At 45.0% G+C, this 18,898-nt stretch overlaps 1 protein-coding gene across 1 annotated transcript in view; it reads left to right on the plus strand.

Moving 5' to 3' along the window:
• The window catches only part of Rpn1 (regulatory particle non-ATPase 1), a 61,096-nt gene that overhangs the window by 39,079 nt on the left and 3,119 nt on the right, over positions 1–18,898 (plus strand). Inside the window, exons 14-20 of the mRNA XM_075671555.1 lie at positions 971–1,072; positions 1,159–1,229; positions 7,545–7,712; positions 11,717–11,885; positions 14,286–14,507; positions 15,019–15,137; positions 17,019–17,133. Coding sequence (XP_075527670.1) covers positions 971–1,072; positions 1,159–1,229; positions 7,545–7,712; positions 11,717–11,885; positions 14,286–14,507; positions 15,019–15,137; positions 17,019–17,133 — 966 coding nt within the window. The remainder of the gene's footprint in view (positions 1–970; positions 1,073–1,158; positions 1,230–7,544; positions 7,713–11,716; positions 11,886–14,285; positions 14,508–15,018; positions 15,138–17,018; positions 17,134–18,898) is intronic.

Below are 18,898 nucleotides of genomic sequence, written 5' to 3' on the forward strand. Positions count from 1 at the left end.
TGGGCGTGCGGCGTCGGGCGTCGTCTCAGCTAAAAGATTTTCGAGCCACGTATACCCAGGCCTTCCACGCAACGCAAGAAATTGACTGAACTAATTAAATTTCTCAAGCTAAAATACGTAGAAATATTTCAGACTACAACTTGCACACAACGTACAGACATGATAGCTCTTGGATTGTAATTTAACTATACGAGAAAGCATGATTCTGTTATGTGAAAACTCAAAAAAACACCTTCACACACACAAACCAGCCAGTGCGTTCACAGACCTGCTGCGGCGTCCGCCATGTTGTGTGCGCCTGCGTGATGGGTGTCTTGGGGTCCACAGAACGGCACGCCTGGTTCCTTGCAATAACCCCAACTGGCGGTCGCCTATGCCGCATTGCAGCCCACGCAAGAGGATGCGGTTCCACAACAAAGCTTGCTTTCGTGCATAGCGTTCGCGGCAAGCGTTTCCCGGTAAACATTACGGTTACATACGCTCCAGTTGCCAGGAGGTGTGAGAAGCAGTTAGGGAATTTCGAATGCTATCGCGTTCCACTCTTAAAGGTGAAGCTTAACATCCTCCAAATTTTTTCTGACTTTCATTAGTTCGAATTTTGTATAATTTAAATTTTCGTAGCATCCCCGTGAAATTCAAATTAACGAGCTTTTACTGTAGCATGTTACCACTGAGCTACTTCGAAAGCATTTTCCAGAGCTTTTAAGCAGACTGCAATATAGTTATCGTGCTCAAATTGTTATGTATTTGATTTTGGGGGGACTTGTATGTAGATTGTTCAAAGTCAAACAATGAATTATGAAAGAAAAAGTGTGCAGGGCTGCCACTGCTAAAACCCTCTGCTGGGCTACTGGCTTTTACTGACATTATTTCTTTACCATATAAAAATGGAAACGTGAAACAAGTTATACAGCCCACATTTTATTGATTGATTGCTACCTCACTTTGGCTCCTCTTGTATCCATAACAGGCAAGCAAGAGGGAGCTGAAACGATCACAGCTACTTTAGAGGTATTGCCAGAGCCTTTCAGAAGCATGGCCACTACACTTGTGGACATCTGTGCATATGCTGGTAAGTTCTTACTTTCACACCATCGGTGCATTTTCTGCAGGCGGTGCTTTGCAGTGGCAATACTGACGTGCTTTCAACACTTGCAGGCACTGGCAATGTGTTGAAGATCCAGCATTTGCTGCACATTTGTAGTGAGCATTATGAAGCAAACGAAAAGGTTGGGCGGCTTTTACTGGCTTGCTTTCTTTGACTTGAGTTGATATTTATTGATGTGCGATTGTCAATTTTCGGGACCAAATTGGATGCGAATTGCCTGATCATATCGAATAGTGCCAGAAGCAAATGAAATCAAGTGCTTTTCTAGAATGAAGTGCTGTTCTCCCAATTGATCTTCACATCCTAGTATATTCACAATGTTAGCAAGTTTCTGTTATTACATTGCATGTTATGAAGCACTTACCGTATTTATTCGCATAATGATCACACTTTTAAAAAAAATTGACGCAAATTTAGGGGTGCGATTGTTACACAGGGTAAACTTTCGGTGAAAAAAAAAAATTTCATTTCATCATCCCGCATTTGCTGCGAGATGACAACAAACAGGCAGCCGCCGCTGTAACAGTGCAAGACATCAAAACAAAAATGGCGGTCGACGGAGCAAGCCGAACACGCCAAACACGATTTTTTTTCTTCACGTTAGTACATTGCGTGTGTTGAAACAGTTTCTCCTGTATCAGTAATAAATAATAGCATTAATATCAGCAACTTTGCGGCCATACCGTAGCCACGTCCATTTTGAGAGGACAGAAACAGAGATGGGCCCACTCACCTGCCAGTGACATAGAAACACATGGCGGGCATGCTGCAAAAACTGCCTCGTTTGTCTTCACTACAATCCTAATGCTGCATGTTTTCGCTAAGGGTAGGCAAATAGCTGTGTTATAAGCGCTGGCGTATGAATATGGTACACTTACGTATCAATGTGAACGTGGCTACTCTCGTTGCTGCTTGCGATTTGTTGCATGCCCATGAGTGCAGACAAAAGAAATCAAAAGGTTTTTTTTTTTCTTAGCAACCATTATAAAGCCTACAAATAATAAAGCCAAGGCAAGTTTGGTTGTAGATTTCTTTTTTTTTCTTGGAAGTGCAAAAAGTGACAAAAGGAACAAAATAGGCGCATCTGCTTAAGAATCTATTTGGTACGTGCAGACCGTTTGGTAAGTCTTGGAGAGCCGTTCGCATAGCATTCAACACATGGTAAGCATGATCATCATCAGCTAGACTTGCCACACGACATATCGCTGCGGCAAGTTGAGGGTGCGATCATTATTCGGTAAAGAAAAAATAATCAAATTTTGATGACAAAGTTGAGGGGTGCGATCATTACGTGAGCACGATCATTATGCAATTAAATACGGTACTGAAACACAAATGGAGCATTATGGGCAGATAAGCAGTTTGCATGCTCACGACTCGTTGGTGAGTGCAAGTAATAGCAGTTTAGCCATGAAAGTCTGGCTCCCCGAGTAATACAGTAGAACCCCATTGATATGTCGTTAAATGTACCGTGGAAAAAACGTGCCAGCCAGGAAAATGTAACCGTGAGGAAGTGCGCATATCACCACAGCACAACTTCAGAAATAGTCCGAGTGGCTGTCACTGCAGTTATTAGATGTCTCGGTGCTTGTACTGTTGCCATAAACGGCATATGTGTGCATGTATAATGAAGGGACACTAACGGTGTTCCATGACAGTGGCCCTTACCGCAATATTTTGTGCATGCTTCACTGCATAACACTGTTCTACTGTGCCGAAGCTGACTAAAAGAGAACCAGCAATTGTGAAATGCAAATAAGACCCTTGCAGGCCCCAAAGTAAATGCAGACCTGCACTTGACAGAATTGAGCCAGTGTGTGGTTCCCGGTAGGTTTAAAGTGATGTGCACTTTTTCAGGTGCTTCAACTATTGCTCTATGCATGCTTTCACCCAATGTTGTGCAGTGCCTGCCTTGTGCAACTTTGTGTATTTCAAACTTCGGTCGCTTGTTGCAATGAGTTGGTAGCATGTTTCATTGAATTGGAAGCATGTTGCAACAAATTGGTAGTGTGTTGCAACGAATTGGTCGCTTTTTTCAACATGCAAGAGTCAATTTCTCCCTGCACCATTATATTTATGTGGCGGCCACCTTCTAATGCAAGTAAGATGGGGGAATATTACAGAATGGCACTGTATCAAGTAGGAACATTATACATAGCAGTCAGTGGGATTTAGGTTGGGACCATGAAAAAAAACATGATGTAAGAGCCAGGAAAACACAACAGCGAGGAATGTATCAACGGTGTTCCACTGTATGTGGCGTGCTTCGCTACGTAATTTCTCATGTCTTGGCTACTATGGCCACTAGGATTAAATTTACTGTACAGGTGGCGATTTGGAGTATTAGAAAGCTATTAGAAGAATACTTATTTTACAAATAGTCACTATTCGACTTGAAGAATGAATTGAATAGGGCAATACTCGATGGCCTTGGCAAGGTACACTTTGCTAAAGCTCTTGCATCCTTTCAAGTGGCCCGAGAAATCTTGGATGTGTGGATGGGGATAGCTATCATGGACTGTGTGACCGCTGGGCACCCAGTAATCGCCGCGCAGACGCCAGTTACCTGGTTCTTTCTTAGGCACCAAATTGAGTGGAGAGGCCCAAGTGCTGGACAAAGAGTGAATAATACCCAGCGGGAGCATGTGATCGAATTGCCATTTAACAATTGCCAGAAGCTTACCGAAGGGGCAGCGCGGATGAGCTATGACGGGTAGACCACGCATGACAATGGGGTGAGTTACGCTGTGCTTGGGCGACTGATTTAAATTGCAGGGCCTCATGACTTCAGGAAAGTCTTCAAGGGCGCTAGCGTACGGTCATGGAGGGATCAGTGTGCAGATGCCAGTGGGAGTGACAGCCAGCAGAACACTAAGAATGGAGAGGCGTGTCTTGCTGTCAGTCAGGCAATGGCGGCGCATGCCGACATCGAGATGGAAATGGGTTAGTAAATAAGAGCCGAGGACAGGCTGATTGACGTCGGCTATGATGAAGACTCACTGGAACATGCACCACAGGTCAAGGTTAAGAGGGAGGGACCGCAGACCATGCATTGCGATGGAGGTAGAGTTTCCCACACGGATCGTAGGTCCAGGTGACTCGGAAGTGCGGTCACACTTGGAGGATGGCATTATACTGACCTCAGCACTCAGTGTCTATGAGGAAGCCCAGGCCAGAAATGTGATTCATGACTAAGAAAAAGCGACCGAGTTGTAAGGCTAGGTTACGTGTTGCCGTCAGTGATCTCGCAGCGTGTTTCCTGACCAGTTGCATGGGGACTTGCACTGGCGGGCATGGTGCTGGAAAGTGTGATGACACCAGCAAGTAGGCAAGCTTCGAGCACTGCACAAGCGGGGCCACTTGGGGAAGACGAACGGCGGCTAGGACATGAGGAGTAGTTGCACTGATCATGAGAGGGCGTCCGTAGGGCATCAATGGAAACTGCAAGCTGGTTGATCCGGGACCCTAAACGTGATATGACTGAGGACTTTGGTGTTGAGGAGAGGGCAGCAACCAAAGGGAAGTCGCCTCATGGATTCGAACAGCACGCTGGGTGAGGCAGTTGAGGGTCAAGCCCCTGCAGTGGTCAAGACAAGGCGGGTGGACTATGGCGAGTGCTGCAGGAAGAGTTCCCTCAACAGCGTATCATTCGAGTCGACATTCCTTGTGTCAATATGCTTCACCCACCCCCTCTTTTTTTTTTTTTTTTTTTTGATACAACTGATTTCGTGCAAAATTGAAATGGGCCATTAATTGGCCATTCTAGCTATTCATTCTGCCAAAGGCAAGTTCAGGCCTTTGTTTCACCAGGGCTGTATTTGGCTCTGGTACAATGACCTGCACACTCGTGAAATATATGAAGCATTCATGCGTTGCAAGGAGCCATCATGTGTTAGCTCGTCATCAGTTGCCTTGACTGACAATGAGATTAGCTGTCTTCAAGACTGCAATTCAGTGCTCTTGTTCTATTTTACCGCTAGGGTGCACACACGGTTTGGAGGTTTTTAAAGCACCCTCTTTCCTCCAGGGGATGTACAGTAAAACGTCGGTGATACGACTCTCAAGGGGTCGTGTAAAATATTCATGTCACCAAAAAACAAATGAAATTAGCATGTTAAAGAGCCAGAAACTAATTTTTATAAATTTATTCATGATGGAAGAAACCCCAGATGTCCTTCTGGGTTTTCTTCGCCAGGTCGACCAGCAGCGAATTCTGGAAGTTGTACGCAAACTTGACAAAACTGGCTCCGCAAGAACGTTGGTTACAGCACAGCGTGAGCCTCACGAGCGGCAATATGTGGGAGAGAATGCCAATGCCGGACCGTTTACACTCAGTACAGTGTGCGCAGTACCTGCTGTGTTATCGGCTGTCTTGCTGGCCTCCCTGCGCACTGCAAACATGAGGACTGTCCTCCTGCCGGCCTGCCTCGGCATGCTTGGTGCAGCCTCCTCGCCACCCTGTTGCCGGCGGTCGCAGTTGTCGCGGCTCGCTCATTCACCGTACTGTTTCGACTCAGTACAGTGCATGCGGTTGCTGCTGTATTATTGGCTTCCTTGCCGGCCTCCCCGTGCGCTGCGAACATGGAAACAGTCCGCCTGCTGGCCCTCCTTGGCATGCTTGGCGCAGCCTCCTCGTCACTCTGCTGCCGGCGGTCGCGGCTCTCTCATTTGTATCACCCAAGCCGATGTGGGGGAGCGTTCGGGACATCCGAAATGTGACTCATAGTATACAGTGGACTTTGGCTGGGGAATTGTATGAATTTGTTTCACCTCGAAATTCCTATCAGCCATTATCGTATCACCGAGGTTTCACTGTATATTTGTACACCAAGTAGATGCACCTGTTGGTAGTTGGCACTCGTCCTGACTGGTCTTCCTTGTCCCGTGTTTTTCTCTCTTTTTTTTTTTTTTTGCTGTTTTTTCGCTGTAAAGCAGTGCAAACAAGCTCATGTTCAGATCCCTTTAAAGAAATGGGGAGTGTAGATTTCTTCATTAAACAAAGGCATGTCGATACATTTGATAATTCTATGTTCTGTTAATTTTGACATTTTTGCAGTCACTTGATATCCGAATCAATGGAGTTGTGCACTAGAACCGCATTGATACGATCCCGTTACATAGGAATTCCCAGCGCCAACGTTCGCGATTGAGTGCACAAAAAATGATAGGTTCATATGTTCCCGGAAAACAAGATTTTTTTGCACCCATGTTCAGTAGATTGCCGAACTGTGATCATGTGTTACGTTTTCCGGCTGCTAGATCCCGTGTAAAAAAGAAAATGCGCAAGATCATGAACAGAACGCCGCTGCACACTTAGTTTCTTATTCAGGTACCAGCAAATCTTCTCCGGGGTCATCACATGCCGCATTCACAGCTGTCACTGCCATACCTATCATGATAGGCTTCTTCACTTACCTGTTTTACAGCGTGTAGCACATAGTGCCGTTGGTAGTGTACTGCACGCTTTTAGTAACTGATGATCTGAACTCGTCGCTGTTCCCTGCTGCAGGTGGCACGATGGGAGTGTCATGTTTAATTTCGCTGGCATCCGGCATTGCCCGCCAGCTTGATTTCGTTCGAGTTTCTCGTCGCTGTCTAAAAACACTATGCCATAGGAAAACAACAAACTGTGTCTTGGGCCACCGAAGCTCCACCAGCTCGACATGCACCATCGGCATCTCATTTCTCATGTGCAACGATTTGCACACTGCTTCGCATTACGTAGATGTCAACTACAGTTGAGTCTACATTTTCTTGGTTAGGATGTTTTGCCGCAAAGCTTTATATGGCTAGGGTTCCATGTATATCTTGTGTTTGTGTGTCAGCAATAAAAAAAGATGAGCTTAAGCCGATCCCGGAGATAGTGCAATACCGATCCAACCCATGGCAGAGGTGATGCAGGCTTCAAGCACTCCACCCCTAATTTGTGTCGTACAAACGAAAGACGGAATTGTGTGATATCCACTGTGTATATATCTCCAGGCACACCCAAGTGTGATATCGAGAAGTTCCTGACCATGTACTTTGCGTGGGTCAGCCGTGATGACCCTACTCCTGCGGTCATCATTGGAGACTTCAATGTGGACGTTTCAAAACCAGACAAGAAATGGTTCACTCAGTTTTAACTTTGGCCAAGAATCTGTCTAAGGTTGTAATCAAACCAAACAGTGTATATCACAAAGCTGTCGTCACTATCATTACCAAATGATGTTAAATTAATACATGTACCCTTTTCTAACCTTGTCTGATGTGATGTGCTACAGCTTTGCTAGTCATCCACCTTCACAGAGTGGAATGGTTCCTGTTTTTTTTTTTCTCATATTTTTTTTCCAGAACATACGAACAAAGTTCTACTGTACGGTTTGTGCATTTGTAAACAAGTAAGAAGCGTCCAGATTCTGACACATGGTTGTGGCGTGCACTTTTATTCTTGCAGGAAGAGAAGAAGGATGAGAAGAAGGACAAGAAAGAGGACAAGGAGGAAAAGACGGCTGGGTCAGTGGACTTGTCCAGCCAGCAGAGTGTTGCTGTCTTGGGCATTGCTTTGATTGCCATGGGAGAAGAGATTGGCTCAGAGATGGCCTTCAGGGCATTTGGCCATTTGGTGAGCATTTTGCATTTTATCGTCATATATAATTAAATGTGAAAGCATTTCTTTATCTGCCCTTCCCCACTTTCACCTGTGTAGTATGTTGCCTCGATATGATGACAGCCTCATAAGAATTAAGGAAATCTAGCCCCTATGAACAGTCGAACCAGGGCCTGCAGTATGTTTGTGAAAGTTGCCAATATGCAGGTGTAGCTGTCAGGATTGAATAGTTAAGGGTGTGTGAATATTCGAAAGCTTCAAAAAACAAATCAAATATTGCCTTCGTTGACTCTGCCTTCGAATTGAATAGCTGTCTCGTTAGTACGACTATTTTTCTAATAGCTTTCAGATATTCCAAATTGCCAACTGTGCGCGATCAAGCAGGAAATTGGAGCAAAAGTGTGATAAAGTTTGTCATGATGACCATGAGATACATAAAACACAAGAAGTTAGACCTAGTGGAATACACACCCGCCGTGTTTGCTCAGTGGATATGGTGTTGGGCTGCTGAGCACAAGGTCGCGGGATTGAATCCCGGCCACGGCAGCCGCATTTCGATGGGGGTGAAATGTGAAAACACCCGTGTACTTAGATTTAAGTGCACGTTAAAGAACCCCAGTAGGTCCAAATTTCCAGAGTCCTCCACTATAACGTGCCTCATAATCAGATCGTGGTTTTGGCACGAAAAACCCCATAATTTATAATTTTTTATTTAGTGGAACACAGATAGTTGACTTCTGTTAATTCGACCCTTGATGGGACCGACAGAATTGATCGAATTATCTGGCGTGTCAAATGAAACAAGATGAAGAAAAAACTGAAAACGCACTGCTCATTAATTTGGTAGCATTTGCCCAAATCTAACGCCCCTGTACAAAATGCGCGCACGCTTTCTGTGTGTCCAAATTAGGAAACTACTGTAGAAAAGACATTAAGATTCCTAAACAGAGTAGGTATCTAACACCCACCCGATCTTTTAGCAAGAAAAATGGGCAAAGGTCTTCTTCATGTTGCACAGTGACGGTTGGTTTTCTAAAGTCAGCTTCGCGGCTATACAACAGCGTTATGCGGTAAAGCATCGGAATTCGACGATTGCAATTTTGGTTTCATATCTGATTTCATGGTGCAGGCAATTTTCGGTCAAATTTTTTTGGAAAATGTTAAAAGACCCACTTAAGAATCTCGTAAACACCATAATCGTACATTGTGAGTTCCTCTTGTCGCTTGAATGTCTTCTGAGAGCAGGCTGAAAATAGAGAATTTCGACAAGAGATTGCGTGTTCACTGTCCCCTAAGCTCCACTGAGACATGCTGCTACTAAAGCGGCCGCTATAGGAGTCACCATAGCAGTCAGGCATGTGCATACTGACTGGTAAAGCTAGAATTATCTGGTGAACACCAATTTTAGGATTGGAATTACGAAAGTTTGGGCCCGTAGAAATGCACAATGCAAGGTCGGGACCTTTGGTTGGGATCGAATGAACTGAAAAATTGCACAAACTAGAGTCCAACTAATGGAAATCTATTGTAAGTAGCTCAGGGAGCCAGACTTTCCAGCTAAACCATTACTGCTTCACCAATGAATCCCAAAGTACTCAAATACAGTCAATGACTGATTTTCTGGACGCCTGATTTTTCGGACATACCCTTTAATTCAGATGCCTTTGTGGCACTGCCACGTACCCAATAGGGCCAATGTATAAGGAAGTTTGAAATGTCAGGTGTCCTTTGCCATTTGATTTTTCGAACTTTTTGTCATGACCACAGGTCCGAAACAACATTATGCAAAGCTGCCGCTGCCATCATTTTGATTACCCTATCCGCACAATTTTTCTGCGCCACCGATTGTAACGTGCAGTTATATTATTGCCCAAATATAAACAAAAAAAAATAACTTAGTGCAGATTCTACCGCACACATCAAGTAACTAAACTTTAGTTGACGTGTACCTTATTGAAACAATATCATGGAACATACAAAGGCACACAGACATGCCCACAGCTGAATCTTAGCTGCTAGTGGCTGTCAGGAGTCCACCAACACCTCCTTTTCGCTCTCTACTGACCACAGAAAGTCCTCTTCAGTTCCATTTATTGCATTAGAAATGGTAAACTTCTGGAGGCTCACGCAATCATCGTCTGTGGGAGGGCATTCCACGCACCATGGACCTACCTTGTGATATTTCCAAGGGTCGCTTTCATCAGACAACTGTACGATGAAAATGTGGCTTGCTGCATTGCAGTGAGATTTTTTTTTTTTTTTACTAAGAATCAGGTTTGTTTTCTTTTTTTTTTAATTGAATTAATTACGATTGCAATGCGCACGCAAATTTGAACGGACTTTTTATTCAATAAAGGTGCACGTTAGAATCGTGCAGTTATGGTATCTGGCAGCCTCGAAACAGAACTCTTGCAAGCCAATGCACTGGCAGCCATAGCCACCGTGGCCATCATAACCATTTGTGTTTGGCTGCACGGTGTTTGATGCATGGTTATGTGCTCATTCTGTGCTTTTGTGCACTCTGCGACACTAGGCCTAGCTGCTTTCCACGTTTGCTACGAAGCTTTGTGCTGTTCAATGCCATGTTGTTGATAGGAAGGATTTGCTGCTGTCAGCAATGGTGTCGACTCTGCCTTCATCATCCTCGCCGACGGCTTCAAAGTGCGGAAAGCATAGCAAAGGCCTTAAAAACACTGCATAATGCAGATTTTTTAAAGCCAGCTTCACCGTAAAGGCACGTTCACAGTGGCGGGAAAACTCTCAACGCAGAACGCTTTCCGCACGCCACTTCCCGCACAAAACGGTTTTGCTCCCGCAGACAGGCTGCTGTGCCATCCCGCAGAGCGATGGGTCCGGTAGCTATTTTTCCCGCGCCGCTGACGAGAACAGCCAATGGGGGCCGACCGTGAACCGTGACGTCGGTCCTAGTTCAGTGACCCCGGAGGCGGAGGCTGCGCGCGTGCTGCAAGACACTCGGCGGTTGCTTTGCCAGCATGAACATGTGACTTGAGGCGACGGTGCAGAAGCAGCGAACAAGCAAGTATGAGTACGTTTACCGTAGCCAACAGCTCATCGTTCGAACCAGCCATCCTCGTGACAAAAGGGCGACGGGAGGAGAGCTAGCAGACGATCAAGACGACGACGCGGGAAAAGAGCGCGCTTTCCAGTCTTCTCTGGTGTCACGTGACTATCCCCTTTCTCTCTGTGCTCGTTAGGGTCCTCCCTCAACGCCTCCTCTCTCTACATTCCAAGACAACCGCAGTGAGAAAACGCACGCAGTGTGAGCGTCATTCCGAGGAGCTGCGACGCAGCGTCGACGTTGATGCTGTGCCGCTGCGGGAAGTCTCCCGCTAGTGTGAGCGCGCCTTAATACAGCAGTGTTATGCGTTCAAGCACACACAATACATTACAGTGAAGCATACCAAGAGCGGAAAGGAACCACTGTCATGAGACACAGTATGTGTTCTTAAATTATACACATGTGCACCTGTCATCCCCTGTCACCGTATGAGCACCGAGCCACCTACTAAGCGCGCCGGCTAACCTCCAGAGCTATTTCAAACATGGCTGTGGCGATTTGAGCCCTTGAGGGCAATAAAAGGCATGCATTAGCTTTTTTATTCGCGGTTCCTTAGGAGTCCAAAAAGTTGAGACGTTGACTGTAAACTGCGTGTCTGCTTTTTCTTTTTGTGCTTTAGTAAACAATGCTTCACAATGTGCACTATATTGACGGAAACTCGCTAACATTGTCAGTATGCTAAGATGTGAAAATCATTTTCTGTTGATGGTAAAAATGACTGATTGTTATTTAAAAAGTATTTGTTATGTAACTCTGTGTCTTTAACCCTTGCTTTAGAACATGAGTCTTATATAACTTGGTTGTGGTGGCCAGATGAATGTTAAATCTTATTTTATAAGATTTTCCATCACAACTTGATGTTGTAAATGTTAAATTTGTTACTCTATAGATGGCTCTGCCTAATGTTGTTTTATGCTTGCTTTTTTTCCAATGCCTTCAGCTTCGCTATGGGGAGCCTGTGATCAAAAGGGCAGTGCCCCTGGCATTGGCTCTCATCTCAGTGTCAAACCCTCGGTTGAACATTCTTGAGACTCTCAGCAAGTTCTCACACGACAGCGACAATGAGGTGGCCCACAATGCTATCTTTGGACTTGGAATTGTTGGTGCTGGTGAGACACTTTTTTATTGTTTTCGAATTTGCGGGCAGCAGTCTTCAAATTTCACTACATTGTTAAATTTTTGGTAGACGATCTTTGAAAGCATTAACAGAGTTGCACTCAATAGCAAATTATTATAAGAAATTTCAATTATCGATTACCCATGAAAAAAATATCAGTGTACCATTTCCAGTAAAGTTCAAACTTACTACTTTTCTTGGTGGTTACTTTCCTGGAATATCATGTGAGTATGGGAACAGTCCAGTGGCTTTGTTATGAATGTTTAGCATTTAAAACTCTAAGGACTTTTAATATACTGATTACCTACAATGCTGTACCGTAACTGGATAAAGGAAACAAGCAGCTGTCTACCATATTTTGTGCATATAACCCGCACTAATATTGCAAGAAATTTATTTAACTGTAAAGTGGTGGCGCGGGTTATACAGTAAACTCTCAGTTGTACGACCGTCGGTTTATCGAATATTTGAGAATAACGAACTTTTGAAAAATCCCCGGCAGTTTTCTTATAGATTCTATGCAAAAATGTTTCACTTAAACGAATTTCGGAACAGTCAATATTTCAGTTTAACGAACTGACTCAGAGGACCAAGGCTTGAACTGCACTGCACTGCAGGCGCAAGCGATGCTCGCCCTCATCAAACCACCGCTCCAGCAGCAATGTAACGTCGCTGGCGCTACAGCGCCCCTAGGGCAAAGCAGTGGCACGGAAAACGAACGACAACGAGGCATGGCTTCGGAGATCACCCGCACAAAACAAGCAAGCATGTAATCACAGAGGTTATGAACAAAGTAACATCGCTGACGCTTAACGCCGCCAGAGCAAAGTGGCGATCTGTCACACCACAAACCACATGGTGTGTGTTTTTTTTTTTCGACCGGCTAGTCGTGGCATGGTCATCGTCTCTTTTTTTCCAGTCTCGTCAGTTCCGCGTGTGCACACAAATGACCCACGTGGTGTGTTTTTGACTGATACGTACAAATTCCATTTCACACATTTCTAACACTACGGATGCCATGTCTTTTGCTCCATGAATTGCGCTTCAACCTTTTGATTCTGTATGCCGTGCCTTATGTTGGTCTAGTGAATATTCAGTTTAGTGAACTTTCAGTTAAGTGAACTATTTCCTTCGGTCCCTTGAAGTTCACTCAAGTGAGAGTTCACTGTATGTGAATTTCACCTAATGTGTGGCTTCACAGCAATGCGCAGCGCCCTGCAGTGAAGCCACACCTCAAGGCAAAGTTCTCTACCCCTTAACGTTTGGTTATTTCCTAGGGAACCCCACCCTCTCTTTACCCCTGCATGTTGAAGCTCCTTTCTCCCCTCTTTCAAGGTTGTGCGTTCTCCTCCTCTTTATGGGTCGCCATTTTGCATTTAGTAGTCGGCGAATAGCGCAAGCGGCATCGGCAAACTTATACGTCACCCATTCCTTTGGCATTCCCTCTGTCCACGCAAAGCTCTTTGCGATATGGCGGTGAGCCAAATCACCGTTGGGGTTTTCGGCTTGGTCACATTTGCTCCCTCGCCTTTCCCCATATGACAGCTTCTCCGTGCCAGCTGCATAGGGATCTGATTCACGTCACATGTCATGTGGCTGATTTGTCCACGTATGGTGTATGAATCCAGCTTTGTCAGCATCGCCGAACAATTGGGAACCGTGCTGCTAGCCATAGAAATGACGTGGCCTAGTTATGCATCTGCAAATGGAGACTGTTCTTCCAAAGATTTGACCGTTGTATGCGGTTATCTTCACAGATTACACATGCTTTTTTTTTTTTCCTTGTGTTACTGTAATTGGGGATGTGGATTTACATGATGGCGAGTTATACAAGCAAAAATATGGTGTATTGAATGTGCTCGTGTCCTTCAATATTTTTTTTTCCATGGCAGTAAAGGACAGTTCCATCAAGTTACTCTGTTGCAGTATCATTTTGTTCTGGTTAGCATGCTCTTACAGTTTCAAACTCTGCCAAGAGCCACGTGCATTCCCACTGAAATTGTGCGAAAACGTGGGTACAGCTATGTCATGTATTCACCGTTTGTATGCACTTGTCACCTGCCACTTCACCGCTGGTGGCGCTGGTTTCAGCTATACTATTAGTATGCCATCATCTGCATTAGCATCTAGGTCAACAGATCCGAAACTTCCTTAATACAAGGTAAAGAAGCCATGAACATCCACAAAGCATGACAGAGCAGGTGCTTTGAGTTTAGGAATTACTTTATGTGAAACAAATTGCAGTTTCAAAATACTCTTGTTGCATTGCTGTCATGTGTACTGCAAGTTCTGCTTATGCTTTGTCTCAAGCGCATTTGTATTTCGCACTGCTACTTAAACGAGCATGTGAAAGGTCACACATTCTGATTGTATTTTGCGTCTTGCTGTGCAGGCACCAATAATGCCCGGCTGGCTGCCATGCTGCGGCAGCTGGCGCAGTACCATGCCAAGGATCCAAACCACCTGTTCATGGTGCGGTTAGCGCAGGGTCTGGCACACATGGGCAAGGGCACCCTCACCCTGGGCCCCTACCATAGTGACCGGCAGCTCATGAGCCCTGTGGCCACCGCAGGACTGCTCACCACCTTGCTGGCCTTCCTCGACGTCAAAAACAGTTAGTACTGCTGCTCCACTACCAACCTGTTGCCTGTGTTGACTGTGTACAGGCCTGCTACAGTGCATTAGAGATGTACAGCTGAGGTTATTATGGTGGCAGTAGAGCAGTATGGGTGTGCTGAAGCTTTCTGGTGCTAGCGCACATTTTCAGTAGTGTAGACCTGATGAACTGAAGCTCCACATGGCTGAATGGCAGTCTTGCTGGTTTTGAAGATCACATTTGTGAGGGACAAGGGGCAAGGCATAAGGAAATCAACTTCTTCTTCTTCTTCTTTTTTTTTTTTTTTTTTCCCCTTGTGACAGGAAACTGTGGTACGAGCACTGCTCTAAAATAGTTGGCAATAAACTCCTCTCATTCTGTTGCTTAAAGCATAGTCACCCTCAAAAGCTAAACATGGATGTGTCCATCACTGGCACTTCTATGCTGGGCTTCATTGAATGCACCCTTTTGCTGTTTTTCATTAATCCAGCATGTAATGTGTGCGATGTGTGACCATGTCTCCCTGCAGTCATCCTGGGCAAGTCCCACTACCTGCTGTACTGCCTTGTCACAGCCATCCAGCCTCGCATGTTAGTCACATTCAACGAGAAGCTGGAGCCACTGCCTGTTCCTGTCCGAGTTGGACAGGTGAGCATCCTTCTGTGTGTGCTGCTTCAGCACAGATGAATGAAGTTTTGCAGCGATTCTCCTTCTGCAGTGGTGTCTGGATCATATTGCAAGTTTCATGATGATAGTGCTGTCATCACAGACCCAGCCTGCTTTGTATTTAATGTCCTTTCTCAGCCATTATGCTGTGCAAGTAAGGCTGCGGTTGGGGCCATTTGGGTTATACATTGTCTTGGGTGAGCACACCTTTTTGCACCCAACTTTAAAACGGGACCGAACACGCACCACACTTGCACGCTCTGTGTGGTGTGTGGTCCTTCCCATGTGTAGCCTGCTGAGAGTTTTTGTTACAACTTTCACCTGGTCACCCAAGCACTGTGCACTCACTATACAGCAAGTGTGCATTTCAGCTTATTATGTGCAGTGAAGTTTTTCATTACATGTAGCACTCCTTCAGAAAAGTACTTGGGCCGCTAAGCATATGTAACTTGACCCAAGTCAGCTCTGTGCAGTCAGTTTAGCTTTGTATACAAACAAGCCCAAAGCTCTGACAGGCAAGTCTCTTCCCACAGGTATGGATTGCCTAGAGCACCACAACATTACCACTGCACTACTCAGGCATAGTTCTGGCTGGCTTACCGATTTTTGAAATTTTTGTTTTAAAAATTTGGAGTACACTTAAGCTTCGAATGCAACATCGTTGAAAGAGACTGCTCCTCATGCTTCCCGGCAGCTGGAGCTTATGTAACTGTAATGTTTACTGGGCTATGCTGGCAGCGTACATTATGCACGAAAGCAAGCTGTCTAGTGGAAACGCGACCTCTCGTGTGGGCCATGATGCAGTGTAGGCGAGCGTCATCTGGAGGTGTTGCAAGGAACCGGGCATGCCATACCGTGGCTTCCAAGATTTGCATGCGCCAGCGCGCACAAATCTCGGACGCCATGGCCAGTCAATGAATGGTAGAAACACTGAAAAAGAAGTTTTTCGAGTTTCCGCGTAACAGAATTATGTTTTCCCATATATTCAAATTACAGTCTGATGCCATCATGTCTGCAGGCTGTGTGTAATTTGTGCTTTACGATTTTCCTGACGTATTTTACTTTGATAAATTCAATTAGTTCAGTAACTTCTTTGTGCTAGACAGAGGGAGGATCTGCATGGTTGGGTATGCGTGGTTGGGTTTGCATGGTTTGGAATGATTTTTGCCAAAACGACGCTGGACGACAATGCTGGATTTTCTGTGACGCAGGGCCCTTAACACTATCGTGTTAAAATTCTCAGCCTAGATAAGAAAACTGCTCCAGACAGTCACTAGAATTCTTTTTTTTTTCTTTTTTTTTTTAGTGCAACAAAATTTATTCATGTTGGTTCAAAGGTTACCATGTGATGGCATTTCCGTTTCGCATTTAGTATTTGAATAGAGGAAATACCATATTTTTTATTCGGTGGCAAAACAAGGCAGCCGTGCTGACTTTTCAGCGCCTCCAGGTAGCAAAAGCGCAACCGTTGAGATTTAGCTGCTGTCTCCGAGATGCTGCCACTGCCCATCTGTGGGGCGTCACCATTTATTTCAGCCAGAAGGTGACGCGCTACAGGAATAGCCAAGAATAGCCAGAGCCAGTACAAGCGCGTACTGTAGTTCAATAAAGGCAAGTACCACCAAAAATGTTTACAAAAAAAAATGTTGTCATTTTCTCAGTGTAATGGCTGCACCCACGAGAAAAACCTGCGGCCATTACACTAGTGCATACAGTAATAGTTGACCTCGAGCTAAAGCTTCCATTTAACACTGAGTAGTCCAACTGCACTTACTTGCTGCTAGGATAGACATGCGTGCATCTTTGAATCAATCAGTTAATCAGTGTGGCTAAAAGTAGTTTCTGTTTTCTCTGGCAACGCAGGCTGTCGATGTGGTGGGACAGGCCGGAAAGCCCAAGACCATCACAGGTTTCCAGACACACACAACTCCAGTCCTGCTGGCCTATGGAGAGCGAGCAGAACTTGCCACTGAGGAGTGTATCCTTTTATGAAGTTTCTGTTCTCAAGCCATTGATTGAATATCTGATGAGCTACTCAATGTACAGTTCCTTGTTTCCGGATCAGGGCCTCTCAAGGTGAGTCTAAGTAAAAGTAAAGGGTTTGCAGGCAACATTTCTTGTCCTCTGCTAGCATCGTCATTCCGTAAGTTTTGCCACCTGTTCCTCTCCACTTATCATTGAGCATCTGCTGTTAAGAAACAGTATGCATTTGCTCTTTTAAAGTTGAACTTCAGTATAGTGAAGTAATATTTCCAGTAAAAGACAAAGAACTTAAAATGTGGTCAAGTCTAGGCTCTTAGGCTTCAGCAACAAAAATTTTCCTAGAATATTCCTTGATAAATGGCAACTTCTAAGCATTTATGAATCCCCCCAAGCAACTTAATCAACAATTGTGGAATCAAAGGCGCTGTTCAATCATTTGCACACAGAGCATTTCACTTGTGCATGATAAATTCCATGATGGGTAATGTTATTTTCTATTTCTTGCCGCTAATGTCGCAAGAGACATTCAAGTGTAACAGGTGTCTTGTAACAGGTGTTTAGCTTTCTCTGCTACACTGCCCATTGTGTCTTTCTTTCCTACACTGACGCATTGCTACTGACATCACATTTCTGACATTATTTGTTTTTTAATTAAATTAATGTACGTCCTCCTAGTACTAGAAAAAATACTGGCAAATGTCAGAGCACCCTAAATAATTTACTATAAAGTGGAACCCCAGTTATACGTCCCCTGGTTTTGTGGCGACTCAGGTTTTACAACGGATTACCGCAGTCCCGGCAAAGTCCCCATAGAAGCAATGCGTTAAAAACCCCGGTTATCTGACGCAATTTTCCGCCTGACCCGCATTATATGACGACCCTCGCGAAGCGCGGGACGGAACAGCGGACGAAAGAAAAGTGCCGCGAGTCTCTTTCCTCACTCCGTTTCTCTCCCCCCCACCAGCAGCCGCCCACGACGCCCGCTGTGCTGAAATAGAGCCTTTTCTTCTCCACAATCACTTTCTCCCTTTCTTCTCGGCAGCATCTCCTCCCGTCGCGTTGGGGAAGCGTTTCTCTCCTTCCAGTTTCCCAGCAGCAGATCGCCGACAAGTTAGCGTGGAGAGGCCTAGGTTTATCGCACATGTTTTTTGTCGTAATCCTAGCGACCAGCGTTCAGCGGAGGTTTTGAGTTATGTGGAGCAACGCGATGCATGTCCCGAAAGTGAACAGTCTGTCACTTGGCGATAAGCTGAATATTATCAAGGAAGCAGAAAAGCGGCATGGAGCCACGAAAGCCACCATTGCCCAGGACCTTAAAGGGACACTAAAGCGAAACAACAAAGCAGTTTAGACTAATAAAGCATTGTTTGAGAACACTGCAGGCAGTCATTTCAAAATAATTGTTTGATTATTAGACGAGAAAATGAAGGTTGAAGTATCAGTATTTCAATTTCGCGGCAAAACCCCGACGCCGGTACGTCATTGTGACATCAGGAATTCCAAAGTATGTTTTCGCATTTGGGCCGCGTTAGCTGAGTAAGGGTTCCCGAAACTTGCCGTGTTGAATATTTAGTTCCTTTAGAACACAATGTAGTCAATCTGTACCGTTATATGTAATTAGTAGGCCTTAGAAGATGCCACCAAAATCCATGATGTCACAGCGATCAGGTGCGGAAACTTCAAGGGACATCGCCACCCGTCTTTTGTTCTTGCGCTTTTTCTGGCTTACCAAGCGTCTTATCGTGGTAAGAGTGGTATTT

This window comes from Dermacentor variabilis, chromosome 10 (assembly GCF_050947875.1).
Source record: "Dermacentor variabilis isolate Ectoservices chromosome 10, ASM5094787v1, whole genome shotgun sequence".
NCBI classification, from domain to species: Eukaryota; Metazoa; Arthropoda; class Arachnida; order Ixodida; family Ixodidae; genus Dermacentor; species Dermacentor variabilis.